This window comes from Talaromyces marneffei, chromosome 1 (genome assembly GCF_009556855.1).
Source record: "Talaromyces marneffei chromosome 1, complete sequence".
In the NCBI taxonomy this organism is placed as follows: Eukaryota; Fungi; Ascomycota; class Eurotiomycetes; order Eurotiales; family Trichocomaceae; genus Talaromyces; species Talaromyces marneffei.
The window spans coordinates 1,476,151-1,494,375 of NC_072348.1; the positions used below are offsets into that span (position 1 = coordinate 1,476,151).

An 18,225-nucleotide genomic window follows, 5' to 3' on the forward strand; every position below is an offset into this window, starting at 1 on the left:
AAATGGTGGAGAGAGCGATATATGAACCAGTGAGCTGTATATATAAAGATTCGTAGAACGCTAATTGTTACCCCAATTAAAAAATTCTTCGAACGGCGGGGCGCAATGCGGCGAGTTTATACCCCATAATATGCGTGTACGTATCTTTCTAGACTTCCACTGCCGATGGGCCAGACCCTGGTCCAAGGATGGGGTATTCTCTCATGTCTGTTTTAAACTTTTATTAATTCGAACTGTGTTCTTGACTGGTGCACTTCAGACCAATTTACTGCATGGAATACGTATTTGAAGCCAGCCACCCCCAGTTAGAAAGATTTCAGGACTGAGTCGTGACTCGTAAGGCATATTAGTACATCAGCGACCACGCTAAGAAAGCATAGATTGGGCGAGTAAAACGCTGCGGGACCGGCTCACGTTTCCCATCCAGGTAAGATTCGATGCGTGTAGCTTTGGAGCCATGCTTTCTGGGCAGAGGGGACCAGATAGCAGGGCATATGATTCGCTTGTAGAGACTATTCCATCACGAGCTAGAAACGTTCCTTTGCCCAATCTCAAAAGTCTCTCATCGCTAGTAGAACGTGCCCACTTTCTACTCCGTAGTAACTTACTACGTACGTAGTAGTACGTTATCTATGGCGGATTGTGGCCAGAGACGAATTGAGACTAGGTGATTTTTAGCTCCACATAACACGAATTTCATCCATTCATGACACAAGGCAGGCTGTTCATGGAGTCCGGGGTAGTCATGCGTTAGTTACATCCTCCCTACCACTCACGAGTAGCCACCACATTATTAGCTTTCCGAATGCCCGCGATGCCATGAGGAATGATCAGGATTCTGTGCCACCAGGACACAACTGAAAAGGATAGATTATTCCAGTTTTCAGTTGGGAATTTGACAAGACTGTTATCCATGCAATCCGCCGTACATAGTGTTTCCTTCCTGGTGACAACCTACGCCGTGGGTCAAAAACAAAATTCACTCATGCAAAAGTGGATAAGCCCCGGAGCGATGCGGTCAATCACAGGGGTAAGAGAGAGTGCGCCTGAGCGCTCCAATGCGACGCTAATATCCCAAGTTGCCGAGCCGGGTCTTTCATTGGCTTCTCAATCCGTAATGGCTAAAAAACCAACATGTGAGATGGCGTAGATAGTAGGATACTCGGCTAACGCCTCAGAAGTTTGTATGTGTTTTAGTAACTAACTACGTACGTAGTATGAAGTTCATGTGCGAATTACGGAAGTGCGGAAGTGTAGACACCATCCCGATTAACCGTTAGGAGTAGCCGACCCTCCCCCCCCCCCCCCCCAATACGCTAGGCGAAAAAATTTTATCGACTGGGGAAATGGGGAAAGTGTTACTGCATATGGAGTGTGTAAGGGTAGAAGTGATTGTTGCACATGCATGATATGATGTCTACATCTTCCCAAGAAATTGCGGGGAATCGCTTGTGAAGCAATATATCGGAATTTGAAACTAATCGAGTCAAAAGCCCGGACTACGCCTCAATCCAAGTTCAGGGCTATTACGGACTCTGCGGAGTATGAGATACCATAAAATCCCACCGAACCTTCAGCTGGCTGCGCGTACTTGTCTTACTAAGGAATGTATCGCCCATCATCGGCGAGATATATCAGCGCACTGCAATTAGACATAGCATGAAATCCCTCCGACCGTTAGTGGCGCCGAGCAGATGCGATATGTAATGCATTACTCCTAGAGTCTTACCTAGGTCATACGAAGTGCATCGCTATGTTGCCTGACAGTCGACTGGCGGGTGCCTGTGTGCCCCTGAACCGTAACAGAATCGCACGGTCTACCACGTTCACACAGGACGCCACCAAGCCCCAAGGCTGATAGGATCTATGATTCCACCGATCAAGGAGTTCAGAGCCACGAATACGGGGTACAGACTCCAGACTACGGGGTCTGGTACGGAACACTACGGATTCTTGATCCGGGAGAAGGGACAAACGTATTTGCAGCGCTTTCTCCAAGATTCTCAGCTGGAGTCCAACAAGTCCACTTCATCCCAAAAGGACTCTAACTAATTTCCACCAACGCCTTTCGCCAAGATCCTGTGCTCCATCACTGGGCTGAAAAATAACCTGCTTAGGGAAATTCCGGCCCCCGAAAGTTTAAACGAAGCGAATCGTGATGTCAGCAGAGGCTGACCCTGCCGATGGAACCCGATAGATGGATATGTACCTTCAGTAAAATCTCATGATTCACTTACTCGTAGTATTACCGTGTTAAAACGTAAAGATCTCTTGTCGAAGATCAGAGGATCGTCTGAGTATGTATGGAGTATCTAGATGTACCTATGTACATTACAAAGGAGTTGACGGACGCTTCAAGAATCCATCCCACAAATCTGGCATACACCGCTAATCGGCCCGAGTGTTTGCTAGAATTCCAGGATGTTCGGGTCGGTCACGGTTTGACCGTGCGAGCCCGTCTATGTAGCGGCAAGAACTCTGGAGCAGTTAGGATTTGTGTCTGGTCAGTTAAGTTAGGTTAGATAGCCCGACAACTTCCTCATATTCCCAATAACCCCTTTTGACTTCCAGTCAATTTGTCATGGGTTAGATCTAATTTCTTGCGCACGAGGTCTTGGAAGACCCCGAAGGCTGATTTCAACAAAATCCATGGATCCGTGACATCTAAAAGATTCTTAATGCCACGTCAACACCCTTCATCGAAACGACTTATCACTAGTTCAGCGGCCCGAAAACAGCCGAGACTGCATATAGCATCAAATTATACCTTGGACAGTGTCTAAATCATCCTGTAATGTTGTTTTAGCACTTCGGGTTCAACCATTCATCCCCGCATTCATGAAGATCATGGCATAGTCAATGATAATTCCCGCGCTGGCGAATCATGTCTCCGTTGGTGCTCGTTGATCTTCTGCACGTGGGTGGAGGAAATTAAGACGATCAAGCAAAGTCAATAAGTTATTCAATTATCCGTTATTGGCAGTGTACAAAAGTCCGTGCCTCGATAGAGTTGACATGGTACCATTGACGACCTGATCAATCACATGATCATCAAGTGTCTTGCTCCTGAATGACTCAACACAGAGCACTGCATGTGCAAGCTTTTGGCTGCCTAGAGTTAGGGTGCAATGCAAAACCCCCGAAATCTATACGTTTCATCAAGATGTGTATAGTAGAAAATGGACTTTCCGGATTCTACCCAAGTGCCTGGTTTGAGTTTGCCTGAATTCCCTGGAATTGCCCTCGGTCGCATTTCACCTTTCCTAGCCATAGTTGAGTGTCATTTATTCTGCATGGGCTGTGTTATTTCTGGCCATGTCTACAACAGATACTCTATAAGATGGTGGAATCTGAGGAGTGAAGCCCGTTTCAATTCACACCACGTCCGTGTCTCGGTCCCTTCCATCATTATTTACTTTCAAATGGCGCAAACTCTGTACTGCTTACAGCACACCGATGTTACTTTATATGTCAAACGCCTGTAGTATAGGCTTATCAAACCTGACAATAGCAAGTGCGATGTCGTTCTTCTCAATTCCTAATGTGGTAGACCCCAAACCTTTTAACCTTACCTTAGGCAGGTGAAGTGCAGTGGAAATGAAAACATAACTGGTGTTGGGAATCGCGGGAGTTTAACTAATTCGTGTTTAGCGTAAAGATCGAATTCAAAGATCTGCTTGCTTTTACTCAGAAATCCGGGGTTAAGGACAGAAGCAGAAGGAATTAGGTATAAGATATATTATATATAAAAATGAAGATATCAATGTAGGTCGTTCTGTTCCACGTTGTTAACCCCAACATATTTAACTATAAGTACCGTATTATCTACTTAGGTACCTGATAGTACGTATAATCAGGTATCTCGTCAACTATTAATGAGGCTGATGGCCAGATACACTCGTAGCTCCTGAACGTGAAGATACAACCTTGTTTTGATTACGATTTATGAATAGATTATAGGCATGTCTATCTGTACACGACCATGAGGAGCAATTCCAATAGCAAAGTATAGTTATCCCTACCATAATAAATAGTCTCTTTCTGGCTTGTAGCAACTCCTTCAGCATTGAAAATTCCTTTAACACATACTATGGTAAATATTACGGGCAATTTTCCCGTCGAATCATTCGTTTACTACCCTTTTCCAAAAAAGTAGGTCTCTAGAGAGCAACTGCTAGAACGACCGCTACAAGACTAATCGAACCAGCCAGGACGCCCATAGTAGTCATCAATCCTCCCCCAACAGATGAAAATGGTGTCTTCCTGAAAGGTGCGCCACCGGTAGCTGAGGCTTGTGTTGCCACTGCTCCCCCCCTACCGCTCGTTTGCGTAACTGTTACTGCTCCTAGGCCAGAGCTGGTGCCAGTACTAGAGCCACTGCCAGTGCCAGTGCTCGAAGCCACGGACGCTGTTGTTGTCGAGTCACTGCCACCACCGTCACCATATTCACTGGCATAAGAGCTCGCCAAGCTCAGCGCACTATTGGCGACGCTGTTTCCGTAACCCTCATAGGACGATGCAAGCGAGAGGGCAGATGAGACTGCAGATTGTGCATCTGGTGGAATTGTACTGTATTCAGATGCGTAAGAATTGGCAAGACTTAGGGCTGATGAGACAACGCCGGTGACGATCGGCGGAATATCATTCTCGTTTGGCGTTGCGAGGACTGTGTTTGATCCAAGTGCTAATAGGACTGCAAGGATGGTTGATTGAAGCATGATGAGGGACGCTGAGCAATTTGGTGAATCTCTTGACGGTATTTTTTGTGCTTCTATGTTTATTATCTGGTTCTTCCACCTGGTGCTTGTCCTTGTTTGATAAGTGTGGACGTTGAGGAGAGAAAAATGAGGACCGATAATTATTTATCTACGAACCGCTCTGTGATTTTATATGTCTCATCGGAAACTGACGCAACACCCAAGCAAGGAGTGTTTTGCGTACAGTTACTATAGTAAGCTATATGACAGATCTGACTGCAGCAGTGGCCATGCATTTGTAGATCCTCGTCAATCCCGGAAAATAATAGATTTTCGTAGCAGGCAACCATATTATCTAGCTATACTCTATGGCTGTACGGGTTAATGCAAATCAGATATTATTGGGTATGAGGACATGATTTGGCGTGCATGAGATGAAAGGAAACGACTGGCTACTAGATACGAGGCGCGGCCTCGTATACTAGGATTACTAGCATATGGTTGACAACCTATTCTGGAGTTACTATGATTGATACCTAATCAGGGAATTGTTAACCATTAACACCATCACCTGTATTGCCATGCTATCAAAAAAGTATCTAAAGTTTATCCTAGTTAAAGTTCGGGCTGTTTTACCTGAGCTAGCGCTAGAGCGCTACTAGTTCGCTCCCTGGTATGGCAATCTCCAAGCTTTGTCGTGAGACATGGTTATGTGCAGATAACTACGTAATCAAATCAATCGAGATACCCAAATCAAGCTCCAATTCCTTCAGCTGTGTAGTCAGAGTTCGGAAAACAAAAGGGGTGCACGATGGGCGGATACGAATATGCAAGGGGGTGCCAACAACGCACAATCGGACATGTATCGGCAGATAGCCGCCACTTAACCTTCAACAAATGCCTACAGTGGATTAAATGTTTCAGCTGCAGGATAGTCTTTGCCTTGAGAAATCCCTTATCTCTGTCTTTCGAAGGGATTCAGTCGTTAGCCCTGGCTTCTGCAAGAAAGTGAATGAATACTGGCTTCTAGCAGAAGCACCTAACGGTGGAAAGGAGGATAGAGATGGAACTCGAAAATATATTGGATCTCTGGCGAGTGCTGATTGGTTTGAAGACTTTGCTCAGGTTGTAACGTTTGCTTTCAGCAACTAATACAATACCTGCTACACATTTTGAGTCATTATACGTTTAGACATACGATTGAGTGCGGTGTCCTGTGAATTCGTATTGGTTAGGGTTTGGTAGACCACATGACTCGGATGAGCCTGAGGCCAAAGCACTTCATTTTATTATCGACTTTGACATTATATAGTCTATCATTTATTCTAGCATAGGTCTATTCAGATGCTTCTAGAAGAATATTTCAGAATGCTAACTGCTTCTCGAGCAATTCTGACATTATAATATATACTAGGCGCAAAATACAGCCGGAAAAGCGTCGATCACTATGGGCCCCAAAGCCGCAAAGGGCAGGACTATTAACCACAAAACCCTAGGGCCGACCTCCATGCCGTAAAGAGACCAGGTTCATTAGTCCATTAACTATCTATCAAAGCCACATGCATAGTTACGTTCTTTAAGATCCTTATTCGTATCCGCCGAGAGCCGAAGCTGAAATATTCGACTTTTGACAAAGTAGGCAGCACGGGGAACGATTGAATTGTCAGCTGACCGAGAAAACAAGCAGTCGTTGAATCAATAGGTAATACACTCCCGGATATTGTGGGATCCGACCGGGAACCCTCCAGCACTGTGTCTCGGTTTCCAGCGTATGCCAGAACCCTAATTGGCCAATGTCTTCGAATCCAACGGTGAAGATCTACTTTGTACGGTACAGAAGTAAGCTTCAATTAGTGCAGTCTACTATAATATAGTACGTAACAGCAACTAAAACATCCGAGATTGCACATGAGAGCATTGTCCGCGCACTCCGTTGCAAAGCGAGGAGAACGAATAAAAAATAAAGACACATAAACACAAGACAATGAATCAGAGAGTCGGCATCCCCTGTCCCAATTCGCATTGACTATTTTTTGAGTGATGCCCGCCAAGGCTCAGTGAGTCTACTTACATAGTATATATACTTTGGCCCTACTACGTAGTAGATCATCGATTGTATGGTCGTCCCGCTTTTGATTCCAACCACAAACGTCACCACTTTGGTCGGATCATTGGTATGCCAGCTAACAACCTTCTACCAACGACGTGCACGCTGGTTGGAGAATGCAACAATGCCGTCCGGGGCATGCTGCACAACGCTTTGCCATTCCTGGAGAGAACGCATCTGGTCTCCTGTGCCCTGTGGATTTTGTGTTCGCTTTCTCGTCCTTGATTCGCTTTCCTGTCCTTCTTCTTTGTAAGAGCGCGTGGGATGTTGAACAAGACATAACCTAATGGGTTTCGGTTATCGGTCGTCGTTTCGTTCATGTACGTTGTTATTTATTTTTATTTAAATCTTTATTTTTGGGCCCATATACAGATACCGCGGCCCCTCCCTCGCAGATTCACGGGATCTCTTCGATACTAAGGTCGTCTTAGAGAACAATAACATTGGATCTGCTTCCTAGCCGCTGGTCTGCAAAATGACTTCAGCACATCCTGGGCCAGAAAGCCCACCAGAGGCATCGAATGACGCTATAATGGCTACTCCATCGTCAAACGGCCATCACCTTCGAAATGAAATGCATGGAGAGGAGGACAAGATCTCGAGCTCGGACGCCCTAAACTCGAGCGACGATGACTTCCCCGGCAAATTCGAGCCAGTCCGACCTGGTGATCGCGAAGAACTGACCAGGATCGCATCGTCGATATCGTCGCGCCGCCCAAGTACCCTAAGTCGTCGTGACAGTGCCCCGATTACGCGCATGGATACAATCGACGAGATGGCTCTCGAAGATCCGCGAATTGACCCGAGGGACGAAAAGTTCGATGCATACTTGTGGTCGAGAAAAAGGTTGCGTCTGATACAACAGCAGGGGGTGGAGTTTCCCAGAGCAAGTGTTACGTTCAAGAATGTGAATGTATCTGGTTCTGGCGAAGCGTTGCAGTTGCAAGAGACGGTCGGCTCGATATTGACTGCTCCCTTGCGACCCGGGAAGTTCTTCAGTTTTGCAAAGAAGAAAGAGCGCAAAGCGATCTTGCGCAACTTTGACGGCGTTATCAAAGGTGGTGAACTTCTTATGGTTCTGGGACGACCGGGTAGTGGCTGCTCGACTTTACTCAAGACGCTTTCCGGAGAACTACGTGGTTTGGACCTCGACAAGGATTCGATTATACACTACAATGGCGTCGAGATGCAAAAGATGCAGTCGGAGTTCAAAGGAGAGGTTTTGTACAACCAAGAGGTGGACAAGCATTTCCCTCATCTTACTGTTGGTCAGACACTAGAATTTGCCGCCACAGCTCGCGCTCCATCCCGTCGGCTCCTGGGACAGACACGTGAAGACTATGTAAAAGAAGTCACTCAAGTGATTATGGCAGTCTTTGGTCTTTCACACACATACAATACCATCGTCGGAAATGATTACGTGCGTGGTGTCTCTGGAGGTGAAAGGAAGCGTGTCAGTATCGCCGAAATGGCTTTGGCCAGAGCACCAATCGCCGCCTGGGATAACAGTACTCGTGGATTGGATGCCGCCAGTGCATTGGAATTCGTAAAAGCGTTGCGAATGGCATCCAACCTCTCCGGAAGCTGCCATAGTCTCGCCATTTACCAAGCATCTCAAGCTATCTATGACGTCTTCGACAAGGTTATTGTGTTGTATGAAGGCCGCGAAATTTACTTTGGTCCCTGCAACCGCGCCGAACAATACTTCGTTAACATGGGCTGGTCCAAACCCGCGCGTCAAACAACGGGTGATTTCTTGACGTCCGTCACAAACCCGCAGGAACGTCAGGCGCGGGATGGAATGGACAAGCTAGTGCCTCGAACACCGGATGAATTCGAGGCATATTGGATGAAGAGTCCCGAGCGCGCTGCTCTGATGCAAGAGATCAAGGACCATGAGGCCGAGTTCCCAGTGAGCCGCGTTGCAGAGCAGGATTTGGCGGAGAAGAAGCATGAACAGCAAGCGAAGCATGTGCGGCCAAAGAGTCCGTATTTGATGTCGGTTCCGATGCAAGTTCGGCTTTGTACGAAGAGGGCTTATCAAAGGTACCCGTTTCTGTCTTGTTCAATGGGTGATATACTAATGAGTACAGGCTGTGGAACGATAAAGCCACAACTTTGACGACGGTTATCGGTCGAATCTTCATGTCTTTGATTATTGGATCGATCTACTATGGGTGAGCGATGAAAAGTCTGACTTGTAGTCGTTGTCTAACAGTCAATTTAGAACCCCAGCCGCAACAGCTGGCTTTCAAAGTAAAGGCGCCGCTTTGTTTTTCGCAGTCTTGTAAGTCCCACAGGTATACTCCTGCTTATGGCATAGCTAACACATGTGACAGGTTGAACGCGCTCATGAGTATCACGGAAATCAACTCACTCTACGACCAACGCCCCATCATCGAGAAGCAGGCCTCATACGCCTTTGTCCATCCATTCGCTGAAGCTACGGGCAGTATCGTCGCCGATCTACCTATCAAATTTGTAGCATCGGCCGCATTCAATGTCGTTCTATACTTCCTTGCCGGTCTGGTAAGTTAACAAAAACCAGCCTGCCAGACGTTTGCCATTACTAACATCCACAGCGCCGCGAACCATCCCAATTCTTCATCTTCTTCCTCTTCACCTTTGTGGCAACTCTTGCCATGTCCGCTATATTCCGAACGCTTGCCGCCGCAACAAAGAGTCTCGCACAGGCCATGGCGTTGGCAGGTATCATGGTCCTCGCCATCGTCATCTACACTGGCTTCGTGATTCCCGGCCCGCAAATGCATCCCTGGTTCTCATGGATTCGATGGATCAATCCCGTATTCTACGCGTTCGAAGCGCTCGTCGCTAATGAATTTCACGGTCGCGAGTTTATATGTTCGACTTTTGTGCCTGCATACAATAACTTGTCTGGTGATACATTTGTGTGTTCCGCCACTGGCTCCGTGACAGGTCGACGAACGGTTTCTGGTGATGAATACATCCAACATCAGTATAACTACTCGTACTCGCATGAGTGGAGGAACCTTGGTATTCTGATTGCGTTTTGGATTTTCTTTATATTTGTTTATTTGACATGCACGGAACTCAACTCTGCTACTTCATCGACTGCAGAATTCCTCGTGTTTCGGCGTGGTCATGTACCGGCTTATATGAGGAAGTCTGACAACAAAGCCAAGAAGGGGACCATTGAAGCGCCACCAGCCGGTGATTCAGAGGCTGCAAAGGAAGAAGAACTAGGAATCCTGCCCGAACAACGAGATATCTTCACATGGCGGAATGTCTGCTATGATATTCCCGTCAAAGGGGGCCAGCGTCGGTTATTGGACAATGTATCCGGCTGGGTCAAACCAGGAACATTGACAGCACTCATGGGAGTTTCTGGAGCGGGAAAGACGACTCTGCTTGACGTCCTTGCTCAACGTGTTTCTATCGGTGTTGTGACTGGAGACATGTTCGTCAACGGCAAGCCTCTTGACGCCAGTTTCCAACGAAAAACGGGATACGTGCAACAGCAGGATCTTCATCTCCAGACTAGCACTGTACGAGAAGCTCTGCGTTTTAGTGCAGCGTTGCGCCAGCCAAAATCTACACCTCTCTCCGAGAAATATGAATATGTCGAGGACGTCATCAAGATGCTCAACATGGAAGACTTTGCCGAAGCAGTTGTGGGAACACCGGGCGAGGGATTGAATGTCGAGCAGCGAAAGCTTCTCACCATTGGCGTTGAGCTGGCCGCAAAACCGGCTTTGTTGTTGTTTCTGGACGAACCTACCAGCGGTCTCGACTCGCAGAGTTCATGGTCAATCTGTGCATTCTTGCGTAAATTGGCGGACCATGGTCAGGCGGTGCTCTCAACGATCCATCAGCCGAGTGCGATTTTGTTTCAGCAGTTTGATAGGTTGTTATTCTTGGCTAAGGGCGGTAAGACTGTCTACTTTGGGGATATTGGTAAGGATTCAAAGACGATGTTGGACTATTTTGAGAGGAACGGGGCAAGAGAATGTGATGCTGCAGAGAATGTGAGTCTCCTGGCTGTGCCTTTACATGAACTGACTAATAAAGCTAATCTTGATAGCCCGCCGAATACATGCTCGAAATCATCGGGGCAGGCGCAAGCGGAAAAGCCACTCAAGACTGGCCTGCTGTCTGGCGCGAGTCTCAAGAAGCAAAGAAGATCCAGACGGAACTCGACGAAATCCAAGCACACCACTCTGCAGCTCCTGATGGCACAGAAACTACGGGCGCAACAGCTACGAACGATGGAAGCAGCGAATTCGCAGTGCCCTTCACATCCCAACTGTGGCACGTCGTCGTTCGCGTCTTTCAGCAATACTGGCGCGATCCTCAGTACATCTTCGCCAAGTTATTGCTTGGTCTGTCATCGTCTCTGTTCATTGGATTCTCCTTCTTCCGACCAAACAGTAGCATGCAGGGCTTCCAGGACGTTCTTTTCAGCACATTCATGATGACATCCATCTTTTCCACGCTTGTGCAGCAGTAAGTCCTTCCTACTCAACCGCCAAATGTTCCTCCAACTAATCCCGTTGTATAGAATCATGCCGCGTTTCGTCAGCCAACGATCTCTCTACGAAGTTCGCGAAAGACCCTCAAAAGCCTACTCCTGGGTCGCCTTTTTAATTGCAAACATCATCGTCGAAATCCCCTACCAAATCATCATGGGAATCATCGTCTGGGCCTGCTACTACTACCCGATCTACGGTGCAGGTCAATCAAGCGAACAACAAGGTTTGATGTTGCTCTTCATCCTCCAATTCCTCGTGTTTGCGTCCACCTTTGCGGATCTCGTGATTTCGTCAATGCCAAACGCTGAAATGGCTGGTACAATCGCGACGTTCGCGTTCGCGCTTACACTGAGTTTTAACGGTGTCATGCAGCCCCCGAACGCGTTGCCCGGGTTCTGGATATTTATGTATCGCGTTTCGCCATTGACATATCTGATATCCGGTATGACGGGCAATGGCCTTGATGGGCGGCCAGTGATCTGCTCAAGCTCAGAGTTGAGTGTGTTTAACCCTCCTTCCGGGCTGACGTGCGGCGAATACCTACGGCCATACTTGGCTCTTGCGCCAGGTAGGTTGTACAATCCTGATGCGACGAGTAATTGTCAGTATTGTTCGTTGCAGAGCGCGAATCAAGTGCTTGCTCTTAGCGATATTTGTATGTATCCCCTTTTAATACGGCTGTTGTGATTCATACGGTACTAATACGAGCACTGCAGACCCCGAACATCGATGGCGTAACTGGGGCATAGGATGGGCATATATCGGCTTCAATATCTTCGGCGCAGTTGCGTTGTATTATGTGTTCCGTGTCAAGCATTACAATCCGACCTCGATTGTGAGAGGAGTGTGTGATGCCGGAAGGTTTGTTGGGCGCATTTTCAAGAGGAGCTCGGAGACTCCCAATGGTCGGGAAGCGCAAGATGGGCGTGTTTTTTAGTGTTCACCTCTTTTGGCTTCATTTCTCTTCTTGTTACCTAGTAATTTGTAATCAATTTTCAAAGATAGATCAGCGAGATTTATAATAACAATTTTCATCAAAAATTTGGCCGGTGAAGAGGGAGCAACGATAGTGGAAGCATCGATCACTGACCGCCTTACCTCCGGCGATTCTCCGAATACGTAAGGTATTCTGCCGCTGACTGCACGACAATGGTAAACAATCATCTACTCTAAACACCGCAACTATCCACTCCAATTCCTTTCGATTGATTCCCTACTTTGCACACTCGATATCCGAGTTCTGCTTGTCATCATGCCGCCCAAAGCCGCAAAGGGCGAGTACATCGAAACCGTTAGTGACTCTTTCCAACACAGTCTCGTACTCCTCCTAGTCGGCGACACAAACAAGACGACAAAAAAAACCCCCGTCTGTAGCTAACAAAGTGGTAACAGGACACCGGCAACAAAATATCCCGCCGCTCCCTCATCCACGGCACCCAACATATCATCCTCGGCGGCAAAACCGTAATCCAAGCCGAAGCCGTCATTCGCGGAGACCTGTTCCGTCTCCAACCATCCTCCTCTTCCAGCCACTCACACAGCAACGATGGCGAGAATACAACATCATCATCGTCATCTTCGACGGGCACAACCCCTTCCGTCGCAATCACCGTCGGAAGATACACCTACATCTCCCGCGCCGCGATCCTGCGGCCCCCCTCGCGACTCCATCGGGGCTTGCATTCGTACTACCCGCTCAAAATAGGCGATCACGTCTTCATCGGGGAGCACTCCATCGTCGAAGCCGCTCAAATCGGTAATCATGTACACATCGGCAACGATGTCGTGGTCGGAAACATGGCGATCCTCAAAGATTTTGCGTATGTGTTGGATGGCGCGGTGGTACCGCCCAATATGGTTGTGCCGAGTTTTTGTGTGGTGGGTGGTAGACCGGCGAGGATTGTGGGTGAGGTTGGGGAGGGGTATGGGGTTGAGGGCGCCGAGGGGGGGTTGGCGAGGGAGAGGTATAGGGTGGTTGGGCGGTGATCGATAATATCTATCTTATTCCTTGGATTTCTTTCTTTTTCAGTGTTTATGATACCCCCTTTGTTTTTGATGTTGTCCTCGTGCTGGGACTTGAGGATATTGGAAGAATCGTCAAGTGTAATGACATTATCAACCCTATGTATTGTAGAACATGCTCTATCTATACATTATCCTAATCACCCCCAGGGATGCGATCGATAAGTTAACCCATATTCTCAACCTTTACAGCCCTCTTCAACTTATTCTCCCCCTTCCGATACGGTAGTCCCGCCTCCTCCCTCGCCATATCATTGATCCACCTCTCCTTTGGCTTGATCTTCTTATGGGCTGTAAGCTGCTCAGCAAGATACAGCCAGCACAACGCATTACCCACAGTCGTAACTTCATCGCTCACGGTTGTCAAGGCCGCCATACTCATCCGATCGTATAGGTTTCGGTCTGTCCAGAGGTCAAACAGGTGTTTTGCAACTGATTCTGTGTCGCCGACTTCGACGAGATAACCGTTCTTTTCATGTTCGACTTGTAAGGGGATTCCGCCTGCTCGACTGGCGATGATGGGCTTGCCTTTGTGGATTGCCTCGGAGACTTTGACCTCGAATCCTTCGCGGGTGGAAAGCTGTAGTGCAATCTTGGCCTTGGATAAAAGAGCGTTGAGGATTTGGTCAGATGGTCCTATACGCATTACGCAGATCAGATCCTTCAAGTGCGGAAGCTTGGATTCGATATGCCGCAACGTAACGTCGTAAATGACGTTTCCGTCGGGGTCATCGATGGATCCGTGACCGCAGATCAGAAGCTTAGGGGGTTTGTTGTCTAGTCCCTTCTCCTTGAGGAGTTCGTGGAAACGGGCGTATGACTCAAGGACATCGGGGATTCCTTTTGATGGGTCAAAGCGCGCGATTTGGATGATATATTCATCTTCGCCAGTCAGCATTTGGTATTATTATAATCGTCATAGTAAAGGGGACATACCATCTGGGTAGTCGATAGTAGGGGCCCGGTTGTTGTGGCACAACATATTAAACATACGCCCATACGCAGCTACATCCCAGTCACGCATGGTTTTGTTCAGACCATCAAGCCTGACAATCATGTCAGAGCCATTTATCATTGAAAGCGGTATGGAACTTACCAGTCTGTAGTAGCCGGCATATATCCCACCTTCTCCTTGGGAACATTAGCAGGAACAAAAGCTTCAACTGGGTGACTGATAAAAACATCTGCATGCTGGATACGATCCCACATCCATGCCCAAGCCTCGTGCTGTGGGGTACCAGGAGTACCCACGAGATCGCTTCGAATTTGGATATGACTGCGGAAGATGACCGGTCTGTCTGGCGCGATATGTTTGGCTATGGGGATGAGACTGGGCATCTGTGGATCATCGACAATCACCAGATCTGCGCCTCCTTCCGATGGCGCTCGCAGGGGGCCGCCTTGTGATAGCCAGAATCTATGAGCATTCTCTTGTAGCCACTCTTCGATGGTTTGCTGTTGTTCCTTGGTAAAGCGCTCTCCCGGGGCGGATACGCCTTGCAGTATATTGTGATTTGTCTTGGTGATACGGAACACGCCCGGACGTGGTTTAGGAACATACCTAGTCTGTTAGTATGCGTGGATATATATATATATATATGAACGGGACGTACCACTTGAGGTCGATACCTAATTCCCGAGCATACCGCACAAGTGCATGTCGCATAAGAGCAACACCACCACCCTGAGGCGTTGCGCTAAAAAATGCAATCTTGATGTGACGCTTTTTGAGCTCTGCAGCATAATGGTTCACGGCTCTCCATGTAGTATGCCCAACCGTTGGTTCGTAGTCATCTAGAGTAGCAATGCGAATGCGAGATGCACAGTCCACTTCGACGAGGCCTTGGAACCCGACGTCCAGAATTGGGTTGTTGCTCGGTCCGAAGAATCTGCACACATTAGTGGCAGCTCAAAGAAGCAAGATGGGGCCAGCCTACCTCACACATCTTCTTGACATTGCTTCTGCAAGCTCGTCGATGCATCGCGCATTCCACTTTTTCGGGTCATTAGGTGAATCAGTAAACAATGGAACCCCCTCGATGAAAGCTATGGGCACTATATCCAATTCACGCCACAGGCGCGAACACAAATGCGGACATTGATCGGCGACATCTTGCGGCATGGCCAGCCCCGTGAAGCGCTCGAGATGCTGTTCGCTGTACTGTCGCAGTTGGTCAACTATCAAGTCGCTCACATCTTTCTCATCAGGCCGCTTCTTTGGCTCGGAATTGAAGCGATGCTCGTAAAAGTCAAGCAGATACGTCGTGTCGCGAATGGCTATCGCAACGATGGCCGCCGCTGAGTCTTTATATTGCACCGAGATACCAGCATAGAGGGCCTGGATAGTCAGCACCGTACTGCATATTGGACTGGCTAGGCACCAGACTCACGTCTAACGGAGGGCCTTGCCAGGCACATCTCTCGGTGTCGGGGCGGTTGAGATCCCGCTGGAAGACGGAACCGCGTCGCTGGAACTTGTAGGTGTCTTTGGCTGGGAGCATTTTGGCTGACTTTGGGGTGAATACACGGTATACTCAGTGTTCACTCACGAAACTGGCCGAATGGACTTTGCGACTCGTCTTAATAAGTATCCATGGGTTCAACCGTATCCGACCGGTCCGGGGTGACATTTCGATGACGTAGTAGATGAACAGTTGAGTTGTTGCGTGTCCGCGCATCAGACAGTCATGAGTCTACTACTGTGAATACACTGAAGCGGCCATCAGACGCAAGGGGTGATTGTCAGGCCACTCCACTGCTGTTGTCAGAGTGCTGTTGGCGGAGTGCTGTTGTCAGACCACTGCTGCGTCGAGGGGATGCAGCATCCTGGTCGGCACACCTGACTACGTACGTACTATGGAGTATGTATATGCCCGGGCCAGCGGTCCGCCAATGCAATGAGGGCATGCTCACGCTGTGTACTACATAGTAGCCAACGAAGAGAGTGGTATTGATCAGGAAGAGAACGGTAGAATATAAGTTACAGAATTTACAGAATAGTTAGTTATCGTATGAGACTACTGGTAGGTAATAAAGGAGGGCATTGGCCAATCAGAGCAGCGACGGGCGGCGGAGCACGTGCCATCAGGCGAAACAATAGTCCGGCCCCTGTCAGCCTCAGGCCGTCTGTTCCTGCCCCTTTTGCTGTTTTGGCTTTGGTTTTGGTCCGTGCCAGTGCAAAGAGAGACGAGAGACACTCGCTCGTGTGCGCTACTCTCACCTCCACCTCTGCAACGAAACGAGGCCACGATTCCTCTGCCTGTCCTGTTCTCGCTGTTCGACGCGGGTTATCGTCGCCCCGCTGTATAATACTGGGTATGTACGTGCTTCGCTGCTGGTCACTTGCATTCATTCATCCTTGGCAGCTGCTAAATTATTGTCCTGCAGACCCGTTGACAGCTGCTATTTGACGACCACTACGCTTCCTTGACACGCAATCCAACGTTCCCGCCGATCAATCATTCATTCACAATGGGTGGCTCAGTGTCCAAATTAATGAGCAAGATCTTCGGATCAAAGGAGATGCGCATTCTCATGCTCGGTCTCGATGCCGCCGGAAAGACCAGTGAGTCAATTGTCTGAAGAGAGAGAGAGAGAGAGCGTGTGTGGAGGATGCTGATCAAGTAGCCATTTTGTATAAATTGCGACTCAACCAGGATGTGACCACCATCCCCACCGTCGGATTCAACGTCGAGAATGTTACCTACAAGAACGTCAAGTTCAACGTCTGGGATGTGGGTGGTCAGGATAAGATTCGTCCATTGTGGCGGCATTACTACTCGGGTATGTCATCATAATGCAGAAAGGGGGAAATTGCACCGACTCGCGGACTGACGACTGCAGGCACCCAAGGTCTTATCTTTGTGGTCGACTCGAGCGATACCGCCCGCCTCAACGAGGCCCGATCCGAATTACACAAAATCATCAATGACCGTGAAATGAAAGATGCACTACTGTTGGTGTTCGCGAACAAGCAGGATACTCCAGGCCGTAAGTCATGTCAATTCATCTATGACTTGGTTCATCGCTAATCAAAGCCCTCTGCAGACTTGAGCCCCGAGGAGATCACCAATGCTCTGCAACTCAACAAGCTCAAGGACCGACTGTGGTATGTCGTGCCTAGTGTTGCTACCGAAGGAACCGGTATTTTCGAGGGATTGGTAAGTGTCTCCTCGCGATATTGGCCGTGTATACATGCTGACTTTCCAGGCTTGGCTTTCAAATAACGTCAAGACCCCGGCTCCTGCCAAATAATACCGAACAACCACCGCACGCCGAATTGTACAACACTTGATAGTCGTTGCTTTTCCTGATTAATATATTAATGACCACACAGCATTCGAACATTGGTTCTTCTGTTTGTATTCCTCTGTTGTGTTTGTTTGTTCTGTCGCTGATGGTTTTGCATATTGCCGATTGGCTTTTATGATATCCCTGTTGTATTTCCATATAATTTTCTTGACTCTTTTGGTTTTTTTATTTTCGATGTTATTTTCCTTCTTCTTTCTTCTTGCTTCGATTCATCAATTCTATTCCCATTCTCATTCCTCGTATGTCTGAGGCTATTTTACACAATCTAGAATATAGAAGAAAAAGCACTTTGATACAACCCTATTCTCCTCTTACAGTAGAATAATATTCGTCTGCAGAGTAGCAAACTGTACGTCACGATGTCCATGTCTGGCAGCTCGGAACTTGACTCCTGCCAAAACCATGTGTGGTACGGAACTTTGTTCCTATCATCCAACTTGTATTCCTTCCCCATCGTTTTGGATAGACCATATCGGAGTTAATCTGCTGGGGGGCAAGATTGGATGATGCAAGTCAGACTTCAGGGTGGCAACTATTCTCTCTTGATCTATGTATCTCGTTCTGTTTTCTTTTTTTT

General features: G+C 48.0%; 6 protein-coding genes across 6 annotated transcripts; 4 read left to right on the forward strand and 2 right to left on the reverse strand.

Moving 5' to 3' along the window:
* Positions 1-4,160: 4,160 nt before the first annotated feature.
* EYB26_000548 (uncharacterized protein) lies at positions 4,161-4,718 on the reverse strand (the record flags this gene model as incomplete). The annotated part of the gene is made up of 1 exon (XM_054259864.1): positions 4,161-4,718. The coding sequence occupies one exon, from the start codon at positions 4,716-4,718 to the stop codon at positions 4,161-4,163; it is 558 nt and encodes a 185-aa protein (XP_054115839.1).
* Positions 4,719-7,279: 2,561 nt separating this feature from the next.
* On the forward strand, positions 7,280-12,252 carry EYB26_000549 (uncharacterized protein; the record flags this gene model as incomplete). Its single annotated transcript, XM_054259865.1, has 8 exons — positions 7,280-8,850; positions 8,898-8,981; positions 9,032-9,091; positions 9,144-9,333; positions 9,387-10,811; positions 10,868-11,289; positions 11,345-11,970; positions 12,032-12,252. 8 exons carry the CDS (start codon positions 7,280-7,282, stop codon positions 12,250-12,252), a joined length of 4,599 nt encoding a protein of 1,532 aa, XP_054115840.1.
* A 315-nt stretch (positions 12,253-12,567) lies between these two features.
* Positions 12,568-13,301, forward strand: EYB26_000550 (uncharacterized protein; the record flags this gene model as incomplete). The annotated part of the gene is made up of 2 exons (XM_054259866.1): positions 12,568-12,606; positions 12,708-13,301. 2 exons carry the CDS (start codon positions 12,568-12,570, stop codon positions 13,299-13,301), a joined length of 633 nt encoding a protein of 210 aa, XP_054115841.1.
* Positions 13,302-13,503: 202 nt separating this feature from the next.
* EYB26_000551 (uncharacterized protein) lies at positions 13,504-15,838 on the reverse strand (the record flags this gene model as incomplete). Its single annotated transcript, XM_054259867.1, has 6 exons — positions 13,504-14,219; positions 14,274-14,383; positions 14,434-14,898; positions 14,951-15,226; positions 15,275-15,675; positions 15,728-15,838. The coding sequence occupies 6 exons, from the start codon at positions 15,836-15,838 to the stop codon at positions 13,504-13,506; spliced, it is 2,079 nt and encodes a 692-aa protein (XP_054115842.1).
* A 510-nt stretch (positions 15,839-16,348) lies between these two features.
* EYB26_000552 (uncharacterized protein) lies at positions 16,349-16,747 on the forward strand (the record flags this gene model as incomplete). Its single annotated transcript, XM_054259868.1, has 2 exons — positions 16,349-16,652; positions 16,725-16,747. The coding sequence occupies 2 exons, from the start codon at positions 16,349-16,351 to the stop codon at positions 16,745-16,747; spliced, it is 327 nt and encodes a 108-aa protein (XP_054115843.1).
* Positions 16,748-16,808: 61 nt separating this feature from the next.
* On the forward strand, positions 16,809-17,591 carry EYB26_000553 (uncharacterized protein; the record flags this gene model as incomplete). Its single annotated transcript, XM_054259869.1, has 5 exons — positions 16,809-16,902; positions 16,965-17,120; positions 17,181-17,327; positions 17,385-17,497; positions 17,547-17,591. The coding sequence occupies 5 exons, from the start codon at positions 16,809-16,811 to the stop codon at positions 17,589-17,591; spliced, it is 555 nt and encodes a 184-aa protein (XP_054115844.1).
* Between the last annotated feature and the right edge of the window lie 634 nt (positions 17,592-18,225).